This window comes from Alligator mississippiensis, chromosome 4 (assembly GCF_030867095.1).
Source record: "Alligator mississippiensis isolate rAllMis1 chromosome 4, rAllMis1, whole genome shotgun sequence".
In the NCBI taxonomy this organism is placed as follows: Eukaryota; Metazoa; Chordata; order Crocodylia; family Alligatoridae; genus Alligator; species Alligator mississippiensis.
Window position 1 is genome coordinate 19,559,105 of NC_081827.1, and position 16,665 is coordinate 19,575,769.

Here is a 16,665-nt window from a genome sequence, read left to right on the forward strand (position 1 = left end):
TTTCTACATACCTCGAGGTACCAGCGCTGCGTGTGAACTCTGTGATGCTGGGGCAGATGGAGCATCCCGCAGGAGTGTGTGTGGGAGGGGAAGGGTGCTTCTGGTCCACTTCTGGGTCTGCTGCCAAGCATGCTGGGGAGTGCCCCCCGTGCTTATATGGGACGCTCCATGCTCCCCAGCATCACAGCATTCACGAGCTGCCTGCTACCTGGAGGTACATAGAAAAAACATTTAAAACTGTCTATGTTCGAACTACCGAATCTTTCCAAATCAGTTTGGAAGGTTCTGATTCAATTCAGAGAAATTAAAGGGTCCTCTGGTTTGATTCAGATTTGGAGATTCAGCCACTGAATCGGGCCAAATCTCTGCCGAATCGAATTAGGGACCAAAGCTTTGCACAGCCCTAGTATCTGGCTATTCTCACTGAAAGCAGTCTTTCTGGTCAGTGGGAGAAAAATCTTGCCCGTAGCAGTTACAAGGGGAGATTGCAAATCTGTGGCTGTCAGTGCGTGAAGAGTGGTTTGTACTGCTAAGTACACAAGTTCTTTAAAAATCTGTACGTGGTTCCTGTTTTTACATAGATTTTTCCCAGCAGAGACCCATGACTAACTTGGCAGTTCTCTTAATGAACCCTGGCGAGTATGCTCTTAGTTTTTTTACATTAGCTAAAGTATCTGGGGAGGAAGAACCTATACAAACCTGAAAATGCAAGAACTTAGTTGGGGAACCTGCTTCATAGCAATATACTAGCTTGTCCAAGTAAAACATAGGGCAGAACATATTTTCTATAAACAGCGGATAAAACTTTGGTGAAAACTTTGATATAACAAAAACACAAGAGCCATGCTATAACTTCAGTGGCAAATAACATCTTGTACAGTGTGACCTTCTGAAGCAACAGGCTAAATGAACAAAATAGCAATTTAGAGATACTGTTTCAAGTCGAGTTTGTCTCTGGATCTGCTTGTTTTGATATATAGCTGCAATGGCAGGCCATGCATGATATTTTTAACGCATGCTGTTATCACAGACCCAGGCACTGTATACAGTGAGCCAATATAGATAACTGGCTTGGTCTTTGACTGATATTCATACCAAGATAACAGCATCATTTCTTTCCCCCAACATGAAATGAAGATGTGTATGGAAATCTGATGCGTGGGTGTGAGTCACATTCTTAGAATCAATCCACTGTTAATTGTTAGATTATTTTTATTTGTGTTAGCTCTCGAATGCAGTGTTTATAATAAACGACAGTTTCGTGCACCCAGTTGTGTTTCTGCATACGTGCATGTATCCCTTTAGATGTGTTACGTCTCTCTTTGGGTCTGCTGCATAGAGGGTTTATTTGTTGAAGCTGTCAGCTTGATAACTCGGTTCAGGTTATCAGGGACTCTGGAGATCCCCAGTCAGTACCTTGGTTTAGGCAAGATGACAGGGAACTTATCAGTAGGGACCTACCAAAGTCACAATTTCATGGATTTTGTGGAAATTGTGAAATCTGGCTTTGCCTGTGAAATCAGGCAATGTCTGCAAAATCCATGTGAAAAAAAAAAACCACAAAAAAAGGTTACTGACAACAAAATGGTGTTGTGGTCCAGCCGTGAAGCCTGCCGGGGGGAAGTGGGGAGGGGGGCTGCCCTCATGAAGGGGAGCCCAAGATGACTGGCACTCCCTTCCCATTGCTGCTGATTGGCTGAGAGAGTGTCCTGTCATGTGGTACTGTCCCTCTCCACCAATCCGTGGCAGGGGTACAGCCACATGACAGACCTTGTAACCAATCAGTGGCAAGAAGTGGGGCCACCGGGCCTTCTTGGCCAATCAGAGGTGTGGGGGGCCCTGCTGTGATCAGCCTGGAAAAATAGCCTGCCAGCCCTGCCATCTCCCTGCAAAATTGGCTGGCTGCCTCCTCAAGTTGGGTAGACCCCTACCTATAAGTAGCGGTTTGTCTCTGATTTGAACTTTTGTGGTCTTGAAAACCTAGAACAAGATTTCTCTGTCACAAGGGAGTATGTAAGCAACTGGTAATTATGTTATGAATCCTCCTTTTTGCCTGATCCCCAGGGTCCAGCCAGAGCCTGACTTTTCTGTTCAAGCTCTGAAGGTGAGTTTTAGAAGTCCCTGCTTGAGTACCTGGAGTTCAGTACCTGGCAAACACTTCTATATTCTTGTTCTCTAACAATAACAGAGGAAGTTAGATTTGATCATTCTTAGATGATGAAAACATGGATAAACGGTTGAATTTTCCTTCACAATTAGGGATTTTTGAAAGTCAAAACCTCAAAATCACAACCCAAACTTTGTTAGATATCCCATAATAATGTTATTTTATTGTTAGTCCTATGTCTTATTGTAACCTTTACCAGCTGAGATATATATATATATATATATATATTTGCTTTTTGTCTTCAGACAAATATTAAAAAAAACAAAAACTGTTCTCTGGTGGAAATAATGGGGTTGATGATAAATATTCTATATAATTTCTTGATTGCGGTTCCTATTGATTTACAGCAGAGTTATACCAGGTGGACAGATGACTGTGACCTTTTTTATGGTAGATAATTCAGGAGGGAGTTGAAATCAGGAAACTGGAGTACTGTAAAACAAGCTTCCTCCAACCTTTAACCAGTGACAAAGACCTGCACAATTTATGTTATTTTCTGATACGTGAAAAGCCTGAGAGATAATTTGGCCAGATTCCAAAAGTGGATAGTAACAGTCAACCCTGATAGATGAAGAAAGAGTTGATATATTTTGGGTTGGCAGAAGAAAGAGGAAAACAGTGGGAGACTTGTTTTTGGATGAAACATGCTGGAGCGGGGAATTATCTATATATTACACTCGGTTTGTATTTATCTCTAGTCTTCTGTGGCTTCTGCAGAATCTGGGTTAATTTGAATTTTTTGGTCAGTAGTTATCTTGTATCTTTTTATTCCTTTGGGCCCACATATTTATGCACCTATCTGTGTGTGCAACCTGATCTCTCACTGCCTAAAAAATGTCTCCAGGAATAAGTTAAGTACCTGTTGTAAGTTGGCCATAGAAAAATGAAAACTTATTAGGTGCTTTTTGGTCTTTCTTGCTAAAAAGGAAAATGAAATCAACAAAAGCAGTTGTTTTATCTCAAATGAAACGTTGCATTCTTAGTATTCTTTTTTTTAATTTTGAAAATAAGCCAAGCTACATTTCAAGACATTTCTTTTTTATTAATAGTCAAAGGACTTTGTTTTGAAAATGTCAGCACATTTCATTTAGATTTCTCTGAATCTTTTAAAGCTGAAACACTTCAGATTCAACCTAAATCTGTGAACTGCTTCTGTTGCCTTGAAACTGTGATTGTGTAATGAATAAACTACTTGCCCTCAAGTTTTGTACTATTCTGCTTAGAGCTAAGAGGAAGAAAATCTGAAAATAAGAAAGCAATTTCCCAAGTTTTTTTCTGCGCTCTGTAACATGCAGAGCAACAGGATTGCTGATAGGAAAGTTGATAGGACTGAGCTCTAGGGAGTATAGGACTGGTGTTCAAGATCTCTTGAGGTTTTTAATTATACATGTGCTGCTGTATGCCACTCAATGTCTCTCTTCATCTGTAAACAGTTTGAGATAGATCAAAGTTTTGGGTTAAAGGTTAGGGTGATTAGAGATACCCAAAATATAGGGATAATATTTTTATACTATTGTGTTTCCAAAGAGATGTCCCATTTTCAGGATCTCACTGCTTCTGCTATGTAGTTCTATGTGAGACTGAATGCCAAAGATTCACAAATTAAAAATAGCATGCTCCAAATTAAATTCTGTTGAGCTTACACATTGCTAACCGATGTCAAGATGTCAGTGAAATTAAATCATTTTTAAAAATGCAGACTGGGAAATTTGAAGACACATCTGCATGTTCTCCTTATAATCCAAATGGAAATTAAGGGATTGTCAAAACACAGACAGCCTCATTTATAATTTGCAGATGCTCCTCTCCCCCAACTCCCTTAGCAATCAGCTGGCATTTTGAAGAGTTTCTTCTTCAAGCATGTGAAGTTGCTTGTAAGACTCTAAGAATAGGTGGCTCTGTTAACAAAGCTCATTGAGACTCAAGGGGAAGGGGTGGTCTGACATTATCATACTTTTAATTATTGCTGCCTGATGATCTGGGAAATCATTGAACAAGATACTATCCATGGCATATGGAGACTTACGGGGTTTTTTTAAGCATCATGCCTGCAATTATAACTTTCCATTAGTCTTGGTGGCGGTGATAAACCATGCTATTCTAACATCCTGTGAGGCTTGCTTTCTGCTGATTATCATGACACCAGAGGACAGATTAAAATATTTCCTTGTTCAAAAAGGCATTTATCCAATAACTTCTGTCTGAGTTTGTTGGCTGCTCAGATACCAGAAAGAGCCTCCACTAATTTTCTCTGAGTGAAAATACCCTTGGGTAGAGGCTTAGCACAGGGTGCAATGGGATTTAAGTGTCATGTAGTGCTTGTGCCAGCTCTCTGCATAGGGACACATTTTGCCTTCTTTAATTATTTCATTTTTACAGACATAAATAAATACATGTTCTTCAGCTGAAATATGCCAGCAGTGAAAGATGGTTGAAATGCTTTCCTGTGGGCAGTCATGCTTTGTAGTGTCCTGCTTGTGCTGCATACCAGCACTTATTTGTGGAGGGACTAGTGTAATTTAATTCAGTCTTACCAGTCTACAGCTCGTGGGCAACACATTGCTTGCAAAAGCCTCTGACTTTGCTCATGGCCACAGGAAATTTTGCTTTCTGCATACACATGTTTCTTGAGACTGACAAGGAGAGTAAAATCCATTCTTGCTTGCAATGTGATACTTACTCAGTATTGTTGCCTGTTGGCCAAGGAGAGTTAGGAGCCACTTATCTAATGGTTACAGCAACAGTATGACTAGGGATGGATGACTAGGTCACCAACCCTGGTTTTAAATTTTGTGGGGGTATAAGAATGGGGCCTGCTGCCATCACCCTGGCTGTTGCTCTGCTGTCCCTACCCTTGCTGCAGCTGCTACTGCCTTCCCAGACATAGAAAATGCTTGTTACACCTCTAGGTTACGGTGTGACTTAAGGAGTTAGTGTTCTGTTTCTGGCTCAGATGCTGTTTTGGTGTTGTTTTAGGTAAGTCCATGAACTTAAATATGCTTTGATTTCTCCAAATGTGAAACAGGGTCAATACCTCCCTCTCATAGTGGCTGTAAGTTTACTCGTGTACAAAACTTGCAAGCTCTTTGGTGTTCATAGTGCAAAGTAAACTAGTATTTGAGCAGTGTGGGTTTCCTTAGCGTTTATAACTTATTTCAGTATTCTTCATATGATTCTTGGTGAGATGATTTGAAGGATTAATGTTTATTGAGAGGGGCTCCCTGAACTATATTTTTGAATGGATGACAGGGAAGGGACTGGATAGACATAAAAATTAAAAGATACACATTTTTTAATATGAAATTGCACTGGTAAAAATAATTTACCCATTACATACATTCAGGCAAAGTATGTGAACAGTTAAAGGTCAAGCTGACCAAGGGCTCAATTTTACAAGAGGCCTCTGAGTGCCAACTTAACTCTACGCACTTCAGTGTCCTGTTGGCATTTGGACTACTCAGTGTTTAACAACACTCAGTGTTTAACATCAGCTAGGTGCTTAAGTGCCTTTTTGGATCAGGCTGGAGTGATTAGCATCTTGCAGGATCCAGCTCTGACTGACTGAACGTTTGTTAAAAGTATCAGTTAGGAGTTGGTTGCGTATTACCATAGCTCTAGAACAGTAGTTTTCAACCTTTTCTCATTTGTGGACCCCTAAGAGGTTTTGAATGGAGGTGCAGACCCCTTGGGAAATTTTAAATGAAGGCGTGGAGCCCTTTGAACTGTAAGTGTGGGTATTCACATACTTTTGATTGTTCATAGTTATCTTTTGCAGATCCCGTATACATGGTTTGCAAGCCCCCAAAGGCCCACAAAAACCACTGCTCTAGATCTTCAGTGTACCCATCACTATGGTGAGATGTGATGGATCTCAAAAATTTGCCTGCTCTAATCATCCTGGCAGTCAGTGACTACACTAGTAATTCTGAGAAGCGACAACTAATGTAATCTATTGGGGTCTTTTCTTCCCCTGTGGCTCTGTTTTTAAAAGTAAAGACATCTGTTGGTTGCTAGGAAACTGTTGTAATTTTATTAACACTTTGTATCTAACAAAGCAAGCCATGCTTAACATGCTAATTTTGATTTTCTGGCATGAAATTTAAAAAAAGCGTGAATGGTTTGCATTTTTTTAGTTTGTGTTCTATCATAAATGAGGTTCAAAAAATTCAGCTAGAGCCCTTAATAAAGATATTGCTTGTATTACTTCAGAAATCTGTTAGGGCAATAGGAGGACAGAAATGATTCCCCCTGGGCAGCTTGCTCGATTACTCGCAGCAATCTAAAAGCTCTATTGAAGAAAAATATCCATTGCATCAGCAGGTCAGCAGAAATTAGGGATGCTAAAATAGGTTAGGGTGACTACGTTTTCAGACTCTTCCTGTTCCCAGTGACTTTTTCCTGAAATTTGGTATCATTCAGAAGCCAAAAATTCTCCCCTGCCTTTCTCACCAACACACCTCTACCCCAGTATTGTCCTAGTTTATGACATTCATGACTGCCAAATGAAACTCATTATATGCAATTACAGCAGTGTGAAATATTTTGTTACATATTTTATTAGTCAAAACATGCATACTCAAGTCAAAAACTACTCATGAATTCATGCTGAATTCAATGAATAGCCTTAGCTACAGGGAAAAAAAAACCCTGAAAAAGATCATTTTACAAGTCAGCATGCTTTATTTAGACATATTCAAAGTGAAAACAATCATAAACATATCTAAATTTCCTTGAAAAAAAAATGTTTTGGTATAAAGTATAGCATAATGAACTGTTGGGTGGTAGGGGAGTAATTTTAGGCAGTAAACCAAAATATTAGTTATTTACATAGCTCTACATATATTTACAAATTAAAAAGGAACATAAGTGTTAGACAACTCACTGCATTTTCATTTCAATATTCTAATGTGAATTAGTAAATAAGGAATTTTATTTAATATGCCTGATATTTATAATGTGCACTTAAGGATAGGAATCACTCTTTAGACTTAATACAAACAAATAATCTGTTGTACTCTTCCCAGTGATTTTGAACAGTATTTTCTTAGCATCCTTATAATTCTCACAGGTGTAAAACAAATAAAGTAGTAATGAATGTCAGTGGTTTTGCAGCACTTCGCTTGGAGTGAGCTATGCAGCTGTTGAGGTACTTTTGTGACTTCCATCACTGATGCCTCCAAACTTATGTATACATATATAATTAAACCCATGCAACACTCAACCTCATGTCCCCACATACTGACCATTTGCACTGTAAATCTCTAAGCTCAAATCCCAGGGCCATTCTAGGCTGAGCTGTGCTAAACTTCTGGGTATGAGGCTGCCTCTTAATACTCAATTTTCTGTGGTACACACAGAATTAACCATATGCCACACAACTTCAGAAGGAAAGTCCTTCAGCAGCACCCCCAAAATTGGCTGTTGCTGCCTTCTAGCCCTAATGTGTCCTACTCCTACAGATAATTTTGGGAGGAGAGACCAGTAGGCTTCTGGAAAGGATTCCACAAGGGAAACTTGAGGTACCTGCTAGTATAATGTTAAAAAAAACTAGATGCACAGTATGGATGCAGGTTCATGTAGCTCAGGTTGGTTGAGAATGATCTCAGGACTGGACCAAAATACTAATGTAGATATACCTGGATATATCATTACATTTAGCCTTACAACACTTTGCTGATGTTGCCAAATAGTATTTTACAAAAAGGGTCCTGAGGCATAAAGAAATTAGTTTCAGGTGATTATCACTTGGAACCGTGGCCTCAAGTGATCTGCCAAAATTCATAATGAAAGTCAGTGGCAGAGCCAAGAATAGAAATTCCAGTCCCATACCCATGTTTCTACTTTTCTTAAAAGGGCCCTTTTGTTTCTTAAATTGGGAAAACCAGCATTACAAAAGGTACAAAGAAATAATCGCAGGTGGAATAAATAATTCCACCATTTTACAAAAACATTCAAAGTAATTCTATTGTGGTTTGGAATGACTCATTGCCATATATTATGCTGTGTTACTGGGCAATTGTAGAAACAATGAGGAGGATGTTGGCCATCGAAAAAGCAGCAAACATTTTGCTCTTAGAAAAACGCATATGAGAAGCAAACTTTTCTTGGTGGTATAATGCATGAAGGCCGTTTGAATAGAATTTCAGTATTAGCGCAGGCCACAGTAACCTGGTGTTACGTAAGTCACAATATAACAAGAGACATACAACGAATGCACCTCTTTCATTCTCTCTGAATTTATATGGAATGTTTGACTTCCTTAGCAACCCTACCGCAAGCTGGAGAATCTCTTTATGAGCAATTTATAAATATGTCCTTGAAGACAGAGTGGAGAGGAGTAGGTTGTGCTGGGGAATTGACAGTTCTAATCTTCAACCCATTTGACTATTGTTATTATTCTTGTGAGATTTCATAGTGAAGTGTAAAACAAAATAAGTATAGTTCATTATCTCTGAATAAATATACAGCATTTAGAAAACAATTTTAATACATTCTCTCCTGAATGGAAAAATACTTGACTATTGAATTTAGAGAGACTTGAGAATATTATTTTTGCCATGACCTTGTAGATTTCACTTAGCTGTGCAATGAGGCTTTGTTCTGTGAAAAATGTTAGGGTTGTACCATCAATTTGAAGAGCTTTTAGCAAAACACCAGTGATTAAAGTTCTAAATATGAATTTAGATGGAAAAAGCTAAGTGGAGCTTACATTTGCTTGGCTGTAGCCATATATTCACATATATTTAAATTGGCTCATTAGAAAAAACCCTAAAGCCAGGCAGATTGCATTTTGAAAGGTGAATGAATGCACCTTGGCTGATGAGGAGCTTTATGGCCATTACAGATGAGCTTTCTTAATTGTGTTTGACTGTTGGATGGGAGGCTATGAGAATGAAAAGTTTTGTCCCTGCGTACACCAGATACTGAAGTTTGTATCATCTCCCGTTATGTTGCTGCTCTGTTTACTGAAGTGGCAGAGCTGAGAAACTGGGGAGCAAACAATAATTTATGGAAGTAGTTATTAAATAATTGGTGACTGTTTCCATGATTTTTTTTCTTGCCTTGCTACTTTTGCCAAGCCTGACGTTTGAGGAAGATCAGGAAGCATGGGTTAAGACTTCTGAGGTCTGTGAAAAGCTGGGACAAAGCAAGGAGCTGGCATCTATAGGAAAGCCCATGCCTGCTGCAAACACTTTATTTTCAACAGGGGAAAGGATTCCAATCTGGTTTTGTTTCAAGGGAATTAAATCTTTTGGACAGTTTTTGTTGTGGGAGTGGGGAAAGGCAAATAGAAGTTGTTTTTGGCTTGCGGCTGAACCTAACCATTCACATACTGCAGAAACAGAACTTAAACTTTGGTTACCTACAACCTTACAAACCACCGGTGGACTGAGGTGCTGGAGCAGAGACTAGACTTGATGACCAAGAGGTCCTTTCAGGTCCTGTGTTCTGGTTGCCGTAGTTTGCTCCTGACCTCTGTGGATGACAGTATGCTCCTTGTGGGCAAATGTGACAGCACCATCTCACAAACTGAGCTCTTTCCCAGGACTTGGGTCTAGGTAATGTATGTGAGCATCTAATTACCATTTATTTCAATAGGAATTGGGTGTTTAAATACCTTTTTGTATCTGGGCCTCAGTGCTAGGGCATGTATAACTGTCCAGTGGGACTGGTTTTTCAAAGAGTCATAGAAAAGTAGGGCTGGAAGGAGGTTATTCACTCCAGGCCCCTGCTTAAGGCAGGATCATTCCTGTCTAAAGCATCCTAGACAAGTGTTTGCATAAACTTCTCTTAAAATTTTCCAAGGATGGAACTTCCTCAGCCTCTCAAGTAGCCTGGTCCAGTGCTTAACCACCCTCAGCACTCCCCCCTCAACACCCACCCAGCACACTTGCCTTGTCATCTTCAGCACTCATTAATTCAAAACTTTACTCTCTGAATACTTGTCAATCCCCCTATGGCAGCCAGACCGGAGAATGAGTACAGATGGAAGTTTAATACAATTTGATATGGCTCCCAAATTTAAGATTCTTTTCTGAATTTTACCTCTATGATCCATACCTCTCAGGAGTGCACGGCTGAGTTCAAGTCTGGCAGTTTTTGCATCCCTTCTCCCAAAAGTACTTAGTTTTGTCTATGATGAGACGGCTGATATAAGTATAGACATCTAGGAATTGCCAAACTGGATCAAATGGTGGTTTGTATGATTCAATATCATCTCTGGCAGTGACCAACTAGGTTCCTCAGAGAAAAGTGCAAAAAGCTCTGTAGTAGTTATGTGATAAAGTGTCCTTGGAAATTTCCTCCTTATCTCTGTCAATTAATTGTTGTCCTGTGCCCCCCAAAAATGAAGATTTATATCTTTTCTACTATATTCTTATTATTGAAATAAGGCTAGATTTTCAAAAGAATTCAGCACATTCATATGCTAGACAAAAATGTGACTAGTAGTCTTGAATATCTTGCCATCATTGAAGTACAAATGTAGTAGGAGGTGAAACAAAAATCTCTTTCTAGTGGTAGGCACCAGGCTCTTTTGACTGTCTTACCAATGGTGGCTAATTTGGTTTTAAAAGGAAACTTTAGAAAAGCATGATACAGTCAGTCAAGGTGGAATTTGAAAAAGTTACTGGGGTTTGGGATTCCACTTCTGGAAAAGTCATGAACTCTTCCCAGTTCCTGCCTTCCACCATACTGGGGTATTGAATAACAACTGGCTGAGTATGAAGTAACTACAGCTGACTTGCTCACATCATTTTTTGGAGCACTCTAAATTTTCCTGAGTAAGGCCAACCTTGTTGTATTTTTATGAAATCATAGCATCTATATGGCACCAAAGTTGACTTTGATGCTTTAATCAGACTCCATTCAGCTCAAAAACTATTAACACAAAACTTAACTCACACAGCTTCTCGGGTTAATGGTTTGTCCCAGATTTGAGCTGTGCATAACAAGAGGGTACTTAGACATCTAAGTATGCTTAGGGCACATCCACACATGCACATGTGCTTGCAGTAGCTCAGATAGCAGCGGCACAAATTTGTGCTGGAGATTTGTCTCAACGTATGTGCCTGAACATGCACTTTGGTGTGGGGCAAGTTGTGCCCTTTGGGGCAAACTGACCCTGTCCAGCTCCTCCCAGATCTTAATCCTGGGGGAGCTAGAGGCTGGGGCTAGCAACTGTGCTGGCTGTTGTGGTAAAAAAAAAGCTGCCCTGGCAAGCAGCTCAGGAAACTTCTGAGGCCCAGCCAGTTGGTATCTGGGAATACTAGCCCCTGGTGCCAGCTGGACTGCTGAAGCAGCCATAACCTAGAGTGGCTCCTGCAGTCTGGCAGTGGGAGGTGCTGCCTGGATGTGACCTGCTGCTACCTGCACAGTATCTCCTCCTCCAGGCATGTGGCCCCATAGCTGCATGCATGCCAGACCAAGACAGGGACTGCACGGCCACCTGGGCTGTGGTAGGGGCACTGCAGCAGAGCTGCCTGCACCTCTGGGCCAGCTGCCAGTGGGCTGCAGCTGCATAGTGGCCGTCAAGCTGCACTGGTGTCATGTCTTCTGGTGTCCCCGCTGGGCTGGGTAGCTATTGGCCAGAAGATGTGCTCCTTGCCCACTTCGAGTTGTTGAAGTTTGTCCTCCTGGCCCCAGGTGGCCAGGTCAGCCACCTCATCTGCTCTCCATCTGGGTCTCCAGCACTGGCAAGATCCTCTGCCCGAGTCTTGCCACTTGCCTCACCAGCAGGGATCCTGGTGTTGCCTGTTTAAAAACGGCAAATTCTCTGATATAACCCCCCAAATTCTTTCATTAAATTATCCATGTTCTTCAGCGATTAATCAACTCCTCCTAAGGAGATTGACTTATCCCTGCTGGCTTCCCCAACACAGCTTTATGGAATCACATGGTTGCTGGAACAGGTCTTTTTGCTAAAAAATAGGCCATAAAAAAAAGAAGAATTTGCAGCAGAATTAAAGCACAGAAACAAAGCAAAAACACCTGACTGAGCTCAGGAAATGGGCGGACGAGAACCTGACGGTGTTTAACACCGAAAAATGCAAGGTTCTTTACGCTTATAGGCTCGGCAGTGCTACGCTGGCTAGCACTATGGACGAAAGGGACTTGGGGGTCAGGATTGACCACAAGATGAACATGAGCCTGCAATGTGATACTGCAGCTAATAAAGCAAGCAAAACGTTGGCTTGCATCCATAGATGCTTCTCAAGAAAATCCCAGGACATCATTCTCCCCTTGTACTCGGCCTTGGTGAGGCCACGGCTGGAGTATTGCGTCTAGTTTTGAGCTCCACAATTCAAAAAGGATGTGGAGAAGCTTGAGAATGCCCGCCCACAAACTCCACACCCCACACCTCACGCCGAGGAGAGCCACGCATATGATCAGAGGGCAGGAAAACAGACCTTATGATGAGAGGCTGAAGCCATGGGACTTTTCAGCCTGGAAAAGCTCAGGCTCAGGGGGGACCTGGTGGCTGCCTATAGGTTTATCAGGGGTGTTCACCAGGATCTGGGGGAACATCTGTTCACCAGAGCACCCCAAGGGATGACAAGATTGAACAGTCACAAACTCCTCCATGACCATTTCAGGCTGGACATACGGAAGAACTTCTTTACTGTCCGAGACCCCAAGGTTTGGAATAAACTGCCGCCAGAGGTGGTTCAAGCACTTACTTTGAACACCTTCAAGAGACATTTGGATGTTTTTCTTGCTGGGATCCTATGACCCCAACTGACTTCCTGCCCCTGGGGCAGGGGGCTGGACTTGATGATCTTCTGAAGTCCCTTCCACCCCTAATGTCTATGAAATCTATGAAATGCCAAAGAGATCAGTTGGGCAATATTTTACTGATATATTTATAAGTTTAAAGCAATTTGAAATCCTACCAGTGCCTCTATCATCATCATAAAACAAATTCTAAGTGCATATACACTTTGGTGTTTGCTTTTGATTTTTTTATTCTAGCAAATTCAGAGCTGCCCCTGCCCCCTTTGCTCACCAGGATATGGGGCACTGAGCAGCACTGATATGCCCAGTGACCCTCACTCCGGACCTGCAGCCCCCATTAGCTCCCTCCCAGCAGCAGCTCTGTCCTAGCACCAAGATATGAGTCCAACTGCAGCTGTATCACCCATTGCTTTGTGGCTCTGAGCAGTGCCAGCCCTTGCGGTTCTGTTTCCTGCACCTATGCCCAGGCCCAGCAATCCCTATGCCATTCCTCTGAAGTCCTCAACCGGGGGTCAAGGGCTGGGCTGGGTAAGCCCCTTCCCTTCCAAGCTAGCTTCTCCCTGCACAGGCTGCTCTAGGAGGGCAGGGTGACTGTTAGCTCAGCTCTGGCAGCCTGTCCTATCCAGAGCTCTCCCACACTCCAACCCCCATTTTTTCTCTTACACACACCCCTGCTGCCACCTTCATCCCTTCCCTATCACACCCCACAAGTAGTTCCTGGGACCAGGACCAGGAGCCCCCACAGGCCGGGGATGCATGTCTCAGCACTGGTGTGGGCATGGCGCAGGGCTGCAGTGTGGCAGTTGCCCCGGAAGCTGCAGCTCCCGCCAGCAGGTCCTGTCTCATCCTGTCCGGAGGCTGGGCACACAGGGTGTGAGATTTGTAGGGGGATTTGGGGAAGGAGGAGGTGAGGGTTGGAGGGGATGGGGTTTGTGGGTGGATTGCAGGGGGGAGGGGTGTTGTGGGTATGGAGTTTGTGGACAGATATGTGGGTGGATTATGGGGCAGTTTGTGGTTGGGGGGTACTGTGTGGATGTTGTGGGGACTGTGGGAGTCCATGCAGGCAGGACCTGGCCTGGCCTGGCCTGAGGGCATGCAGCTTCTGCCTGATAGCAGGAGTCAGCCTGGTTCTGCCTGAGGGTGTGTGGGTCAAGCTGGGCTAATGCCATTTACAGCCACCAGTTTGAGGCGGTGACGCACAGCCGGGAGTCTCTGCCAGGAGTGGAGCTGAGTGCCCTGATGGCTGCTGCTGGTGTGGGAGGGGGGCTCACACCTCCTGAGCAGTCCTCCACCCACCCACTCACACCCACAGTGCCTCCCTACACACACAATCCCCCAAGCCCCATGTCCCTACTTACATGGGTCAGCGCCTGGGTCCAAGCTGCGGCACAGCTTTGCCCCACTCCTAGTTGCCCCAGCACACTGAGGGAGTGTACTGGAACAACAGGGACATACAGCAGCCATAGAGATGCTCTGGCCAGGTGCTAGAGTGTCTCTATGGAGAACCTGGTCTCCGGTTGCTTCAGGGCATGGTCCCGGAGCGCGCCCTGCGCTGCTTTTTTCCGGCATGTTTTTTTTTGATGCCGGGATTTCCTGGTATCAAATATAGGGTCCATGCTGCAAATGTGTAGCAGAGGGAACATTTTTTTTTTGTTCCCAGCATGCCTCCTGTGGCATCTCAAACTGCTTTGAGACCCTGCAAGAGGCACAGGCTCGCTCATCTGGATGCGGCCTTAGGTGCCAAATAGGTAGAATAGGATCTGACCCAAAGTCTTTTCTGGTGGTGGATTTTCAATAACATTTTTGAGGCTTTCTTCCCTAAAGAAAGAATTAATTTTTTTCCCTTTAATTAGTCAGTTGCTAGGAGAACATTTTCTATTTTGGGGGAAAAATAAAGAAAAAGAAATGACAATTCCAGTGCACTCAAAAGTGAATCTGATTGAAACTAACAGGAGTGCATGTGAGTGATATGAATGACAGGACTGATCAAAAATCACTGTTTTCATTCATCAGAATCACATCAGACCTGTGAATAATCAAAACCGGGCATCACCAAGCAGGTGATCTGAACATGGGTACGTCTCTTTAAGGCCACTTTGGAGCTGTAACCCGAGAAACCTGGCACTGCTGGTAGAATTAGTATGGTCGATAGTTTCTGAGCTCCTTCTGTTGGAGCTTGGCCAGCGAATTACTGCTGGACCTGTTCCTGTGTGTGTGTGCGCCGAGCATTGCTTCCCACAAGACAGTACAACCCCCATCAGGCAGTGTTTCAGAGAGGCAAAGTACTTGAGTAAACTCAGGCCATCTGTTGGTTACATAAATTAGTTCCTCCCCCCGCCTCCCTCCTGCGCATCTAACCATAAGGTACAAGCTCTTTTTCTTTTACTAGATAGAGCAGTTTTTATTTTCTTTAAGCAATTTGTAGTAGTTTGTGTGTACAAAAATGAGATATTCTGTTATTCCTTTTAAATACAAATAAATCAAATACCCCTCCCGCCCCTTTTCTTTCTGTTTTGGTAAGAACCCATTGCAGTAACAGAAATAGCTGCTTCCTCATCAAAGAGAATTCATAATCATGAAATAAAGGACAATATTAAAAATATACCCTAGATGAACCAAGTATTTTATTAAAAGAAATAGAAAAGAGGCACTAGATTGCCAGCTGGTGTCAGTCAGACAGACTGTATTGATTTCAGCATAGTTACTCATTTGATGTGAATCAAAGTATTTGGTTTTTAACCTTTTGGGAAAATAAAAAAAAAAAATAGCAGTAATCTTTGGACCCATCCAAACGCACTATAAAGGGGCCTGATTTTCTTCATGTTCTGAAAGGCAGGTTATTAAAAGGTTGTTCTGAGCTGAGTAAAGGAAACCTGAGGCACCCAGTATCATTTAATCATTTTTTTTTTTTTAATGTGGGCTCAGTCCTGCAATCACTACCACTTTTCAGGGACAGTCCATGAACCCTCCATTCTCACTGGTTTAAGTGTGCTCAGTTCCTTGCAGAACTGAAATTTGTTCATCAAAGTACCCGCACATATCTTAAACCCTCACTGTAGTGTGGGTAATAAAGGTAGTAAGACTCTTTCCATTTAGGAGACTAGAAGTATAGATAAATCCAAAGTTTTTGGGGTATAGAGCTCTGTGTTCATTATACATGTGTACAGTGCTTGACAGTATGTGGCATTTAATCTTTGATTGACCTTCTAGGCTCTACTGCAATACAAATAATAAGCAATAAAAATAGCTTGATAGGCATGCCACTCAAATATTAATTTTGAAAATATTGAATTAGTATTACAATGAGAATGAATTTTGTCTTCTGTTATACTCATGTAACTCCCTCAGTTGGTGGACACATGTAGACACCTTCTACCTGAGACGGTGTGATTTGCAGAAAATAATGTAGTCTTTTTTGATATGGAAGGATTAGTAGCATATGGTTCTGTTTCCCATTCTGGCCATTTTATTTTATTAAATAAATGGGTCCTTCTTGAGGTTATGAATTATTTCTGTTTTTTTCCTTTGCAGATTTATATGACACACAGAGATTTGTATACCGTGGAAGCCAACAATGCACGCCAGTTGGTGGAAATTGCAGCCAGAGATATTGAAAAACTACTAAGCAATAGGTCTAAAGCCTTGGTGGTGAGTGCTGATTGGATTTTTCTTCTATTTATTCCTCATTTTTAAGACTTCATGTATAATGGAAGCGTGTTTTTGTTATTTTTGCTGCCTACTCACGTATGGGACATGTCAACCTG

General features: G+C 42.2%; 1 protein-coding gene across 5 annotated transcripts in view; it reads left to right on the plus strand.

The window, feature by feature from the left end:
* Window positions 1–16,665, plus strand: part of CACNA2D1 (calcium voltage-gated channel auxiliary subunit alpha2delta 1) — a 669,683-nt gene that overhangs the window by 99,427 nt on the left and 553,591 nt on the right. For all 5 annotated transcript variants that reach the window (XM_059725817.1, XM_059725819.1, XM_059725820.1 and 2 more), the window contains exon 3: window positions 16,433–16,549. In XM_059725817.1, the coding sequence (XP_059581800.1) occupies window positions 16,433–16,549 (117 nt within the window). The remainder of the gene's footprint in view (window positions 1–16,432; window positions 16,550–16,665) is intronic.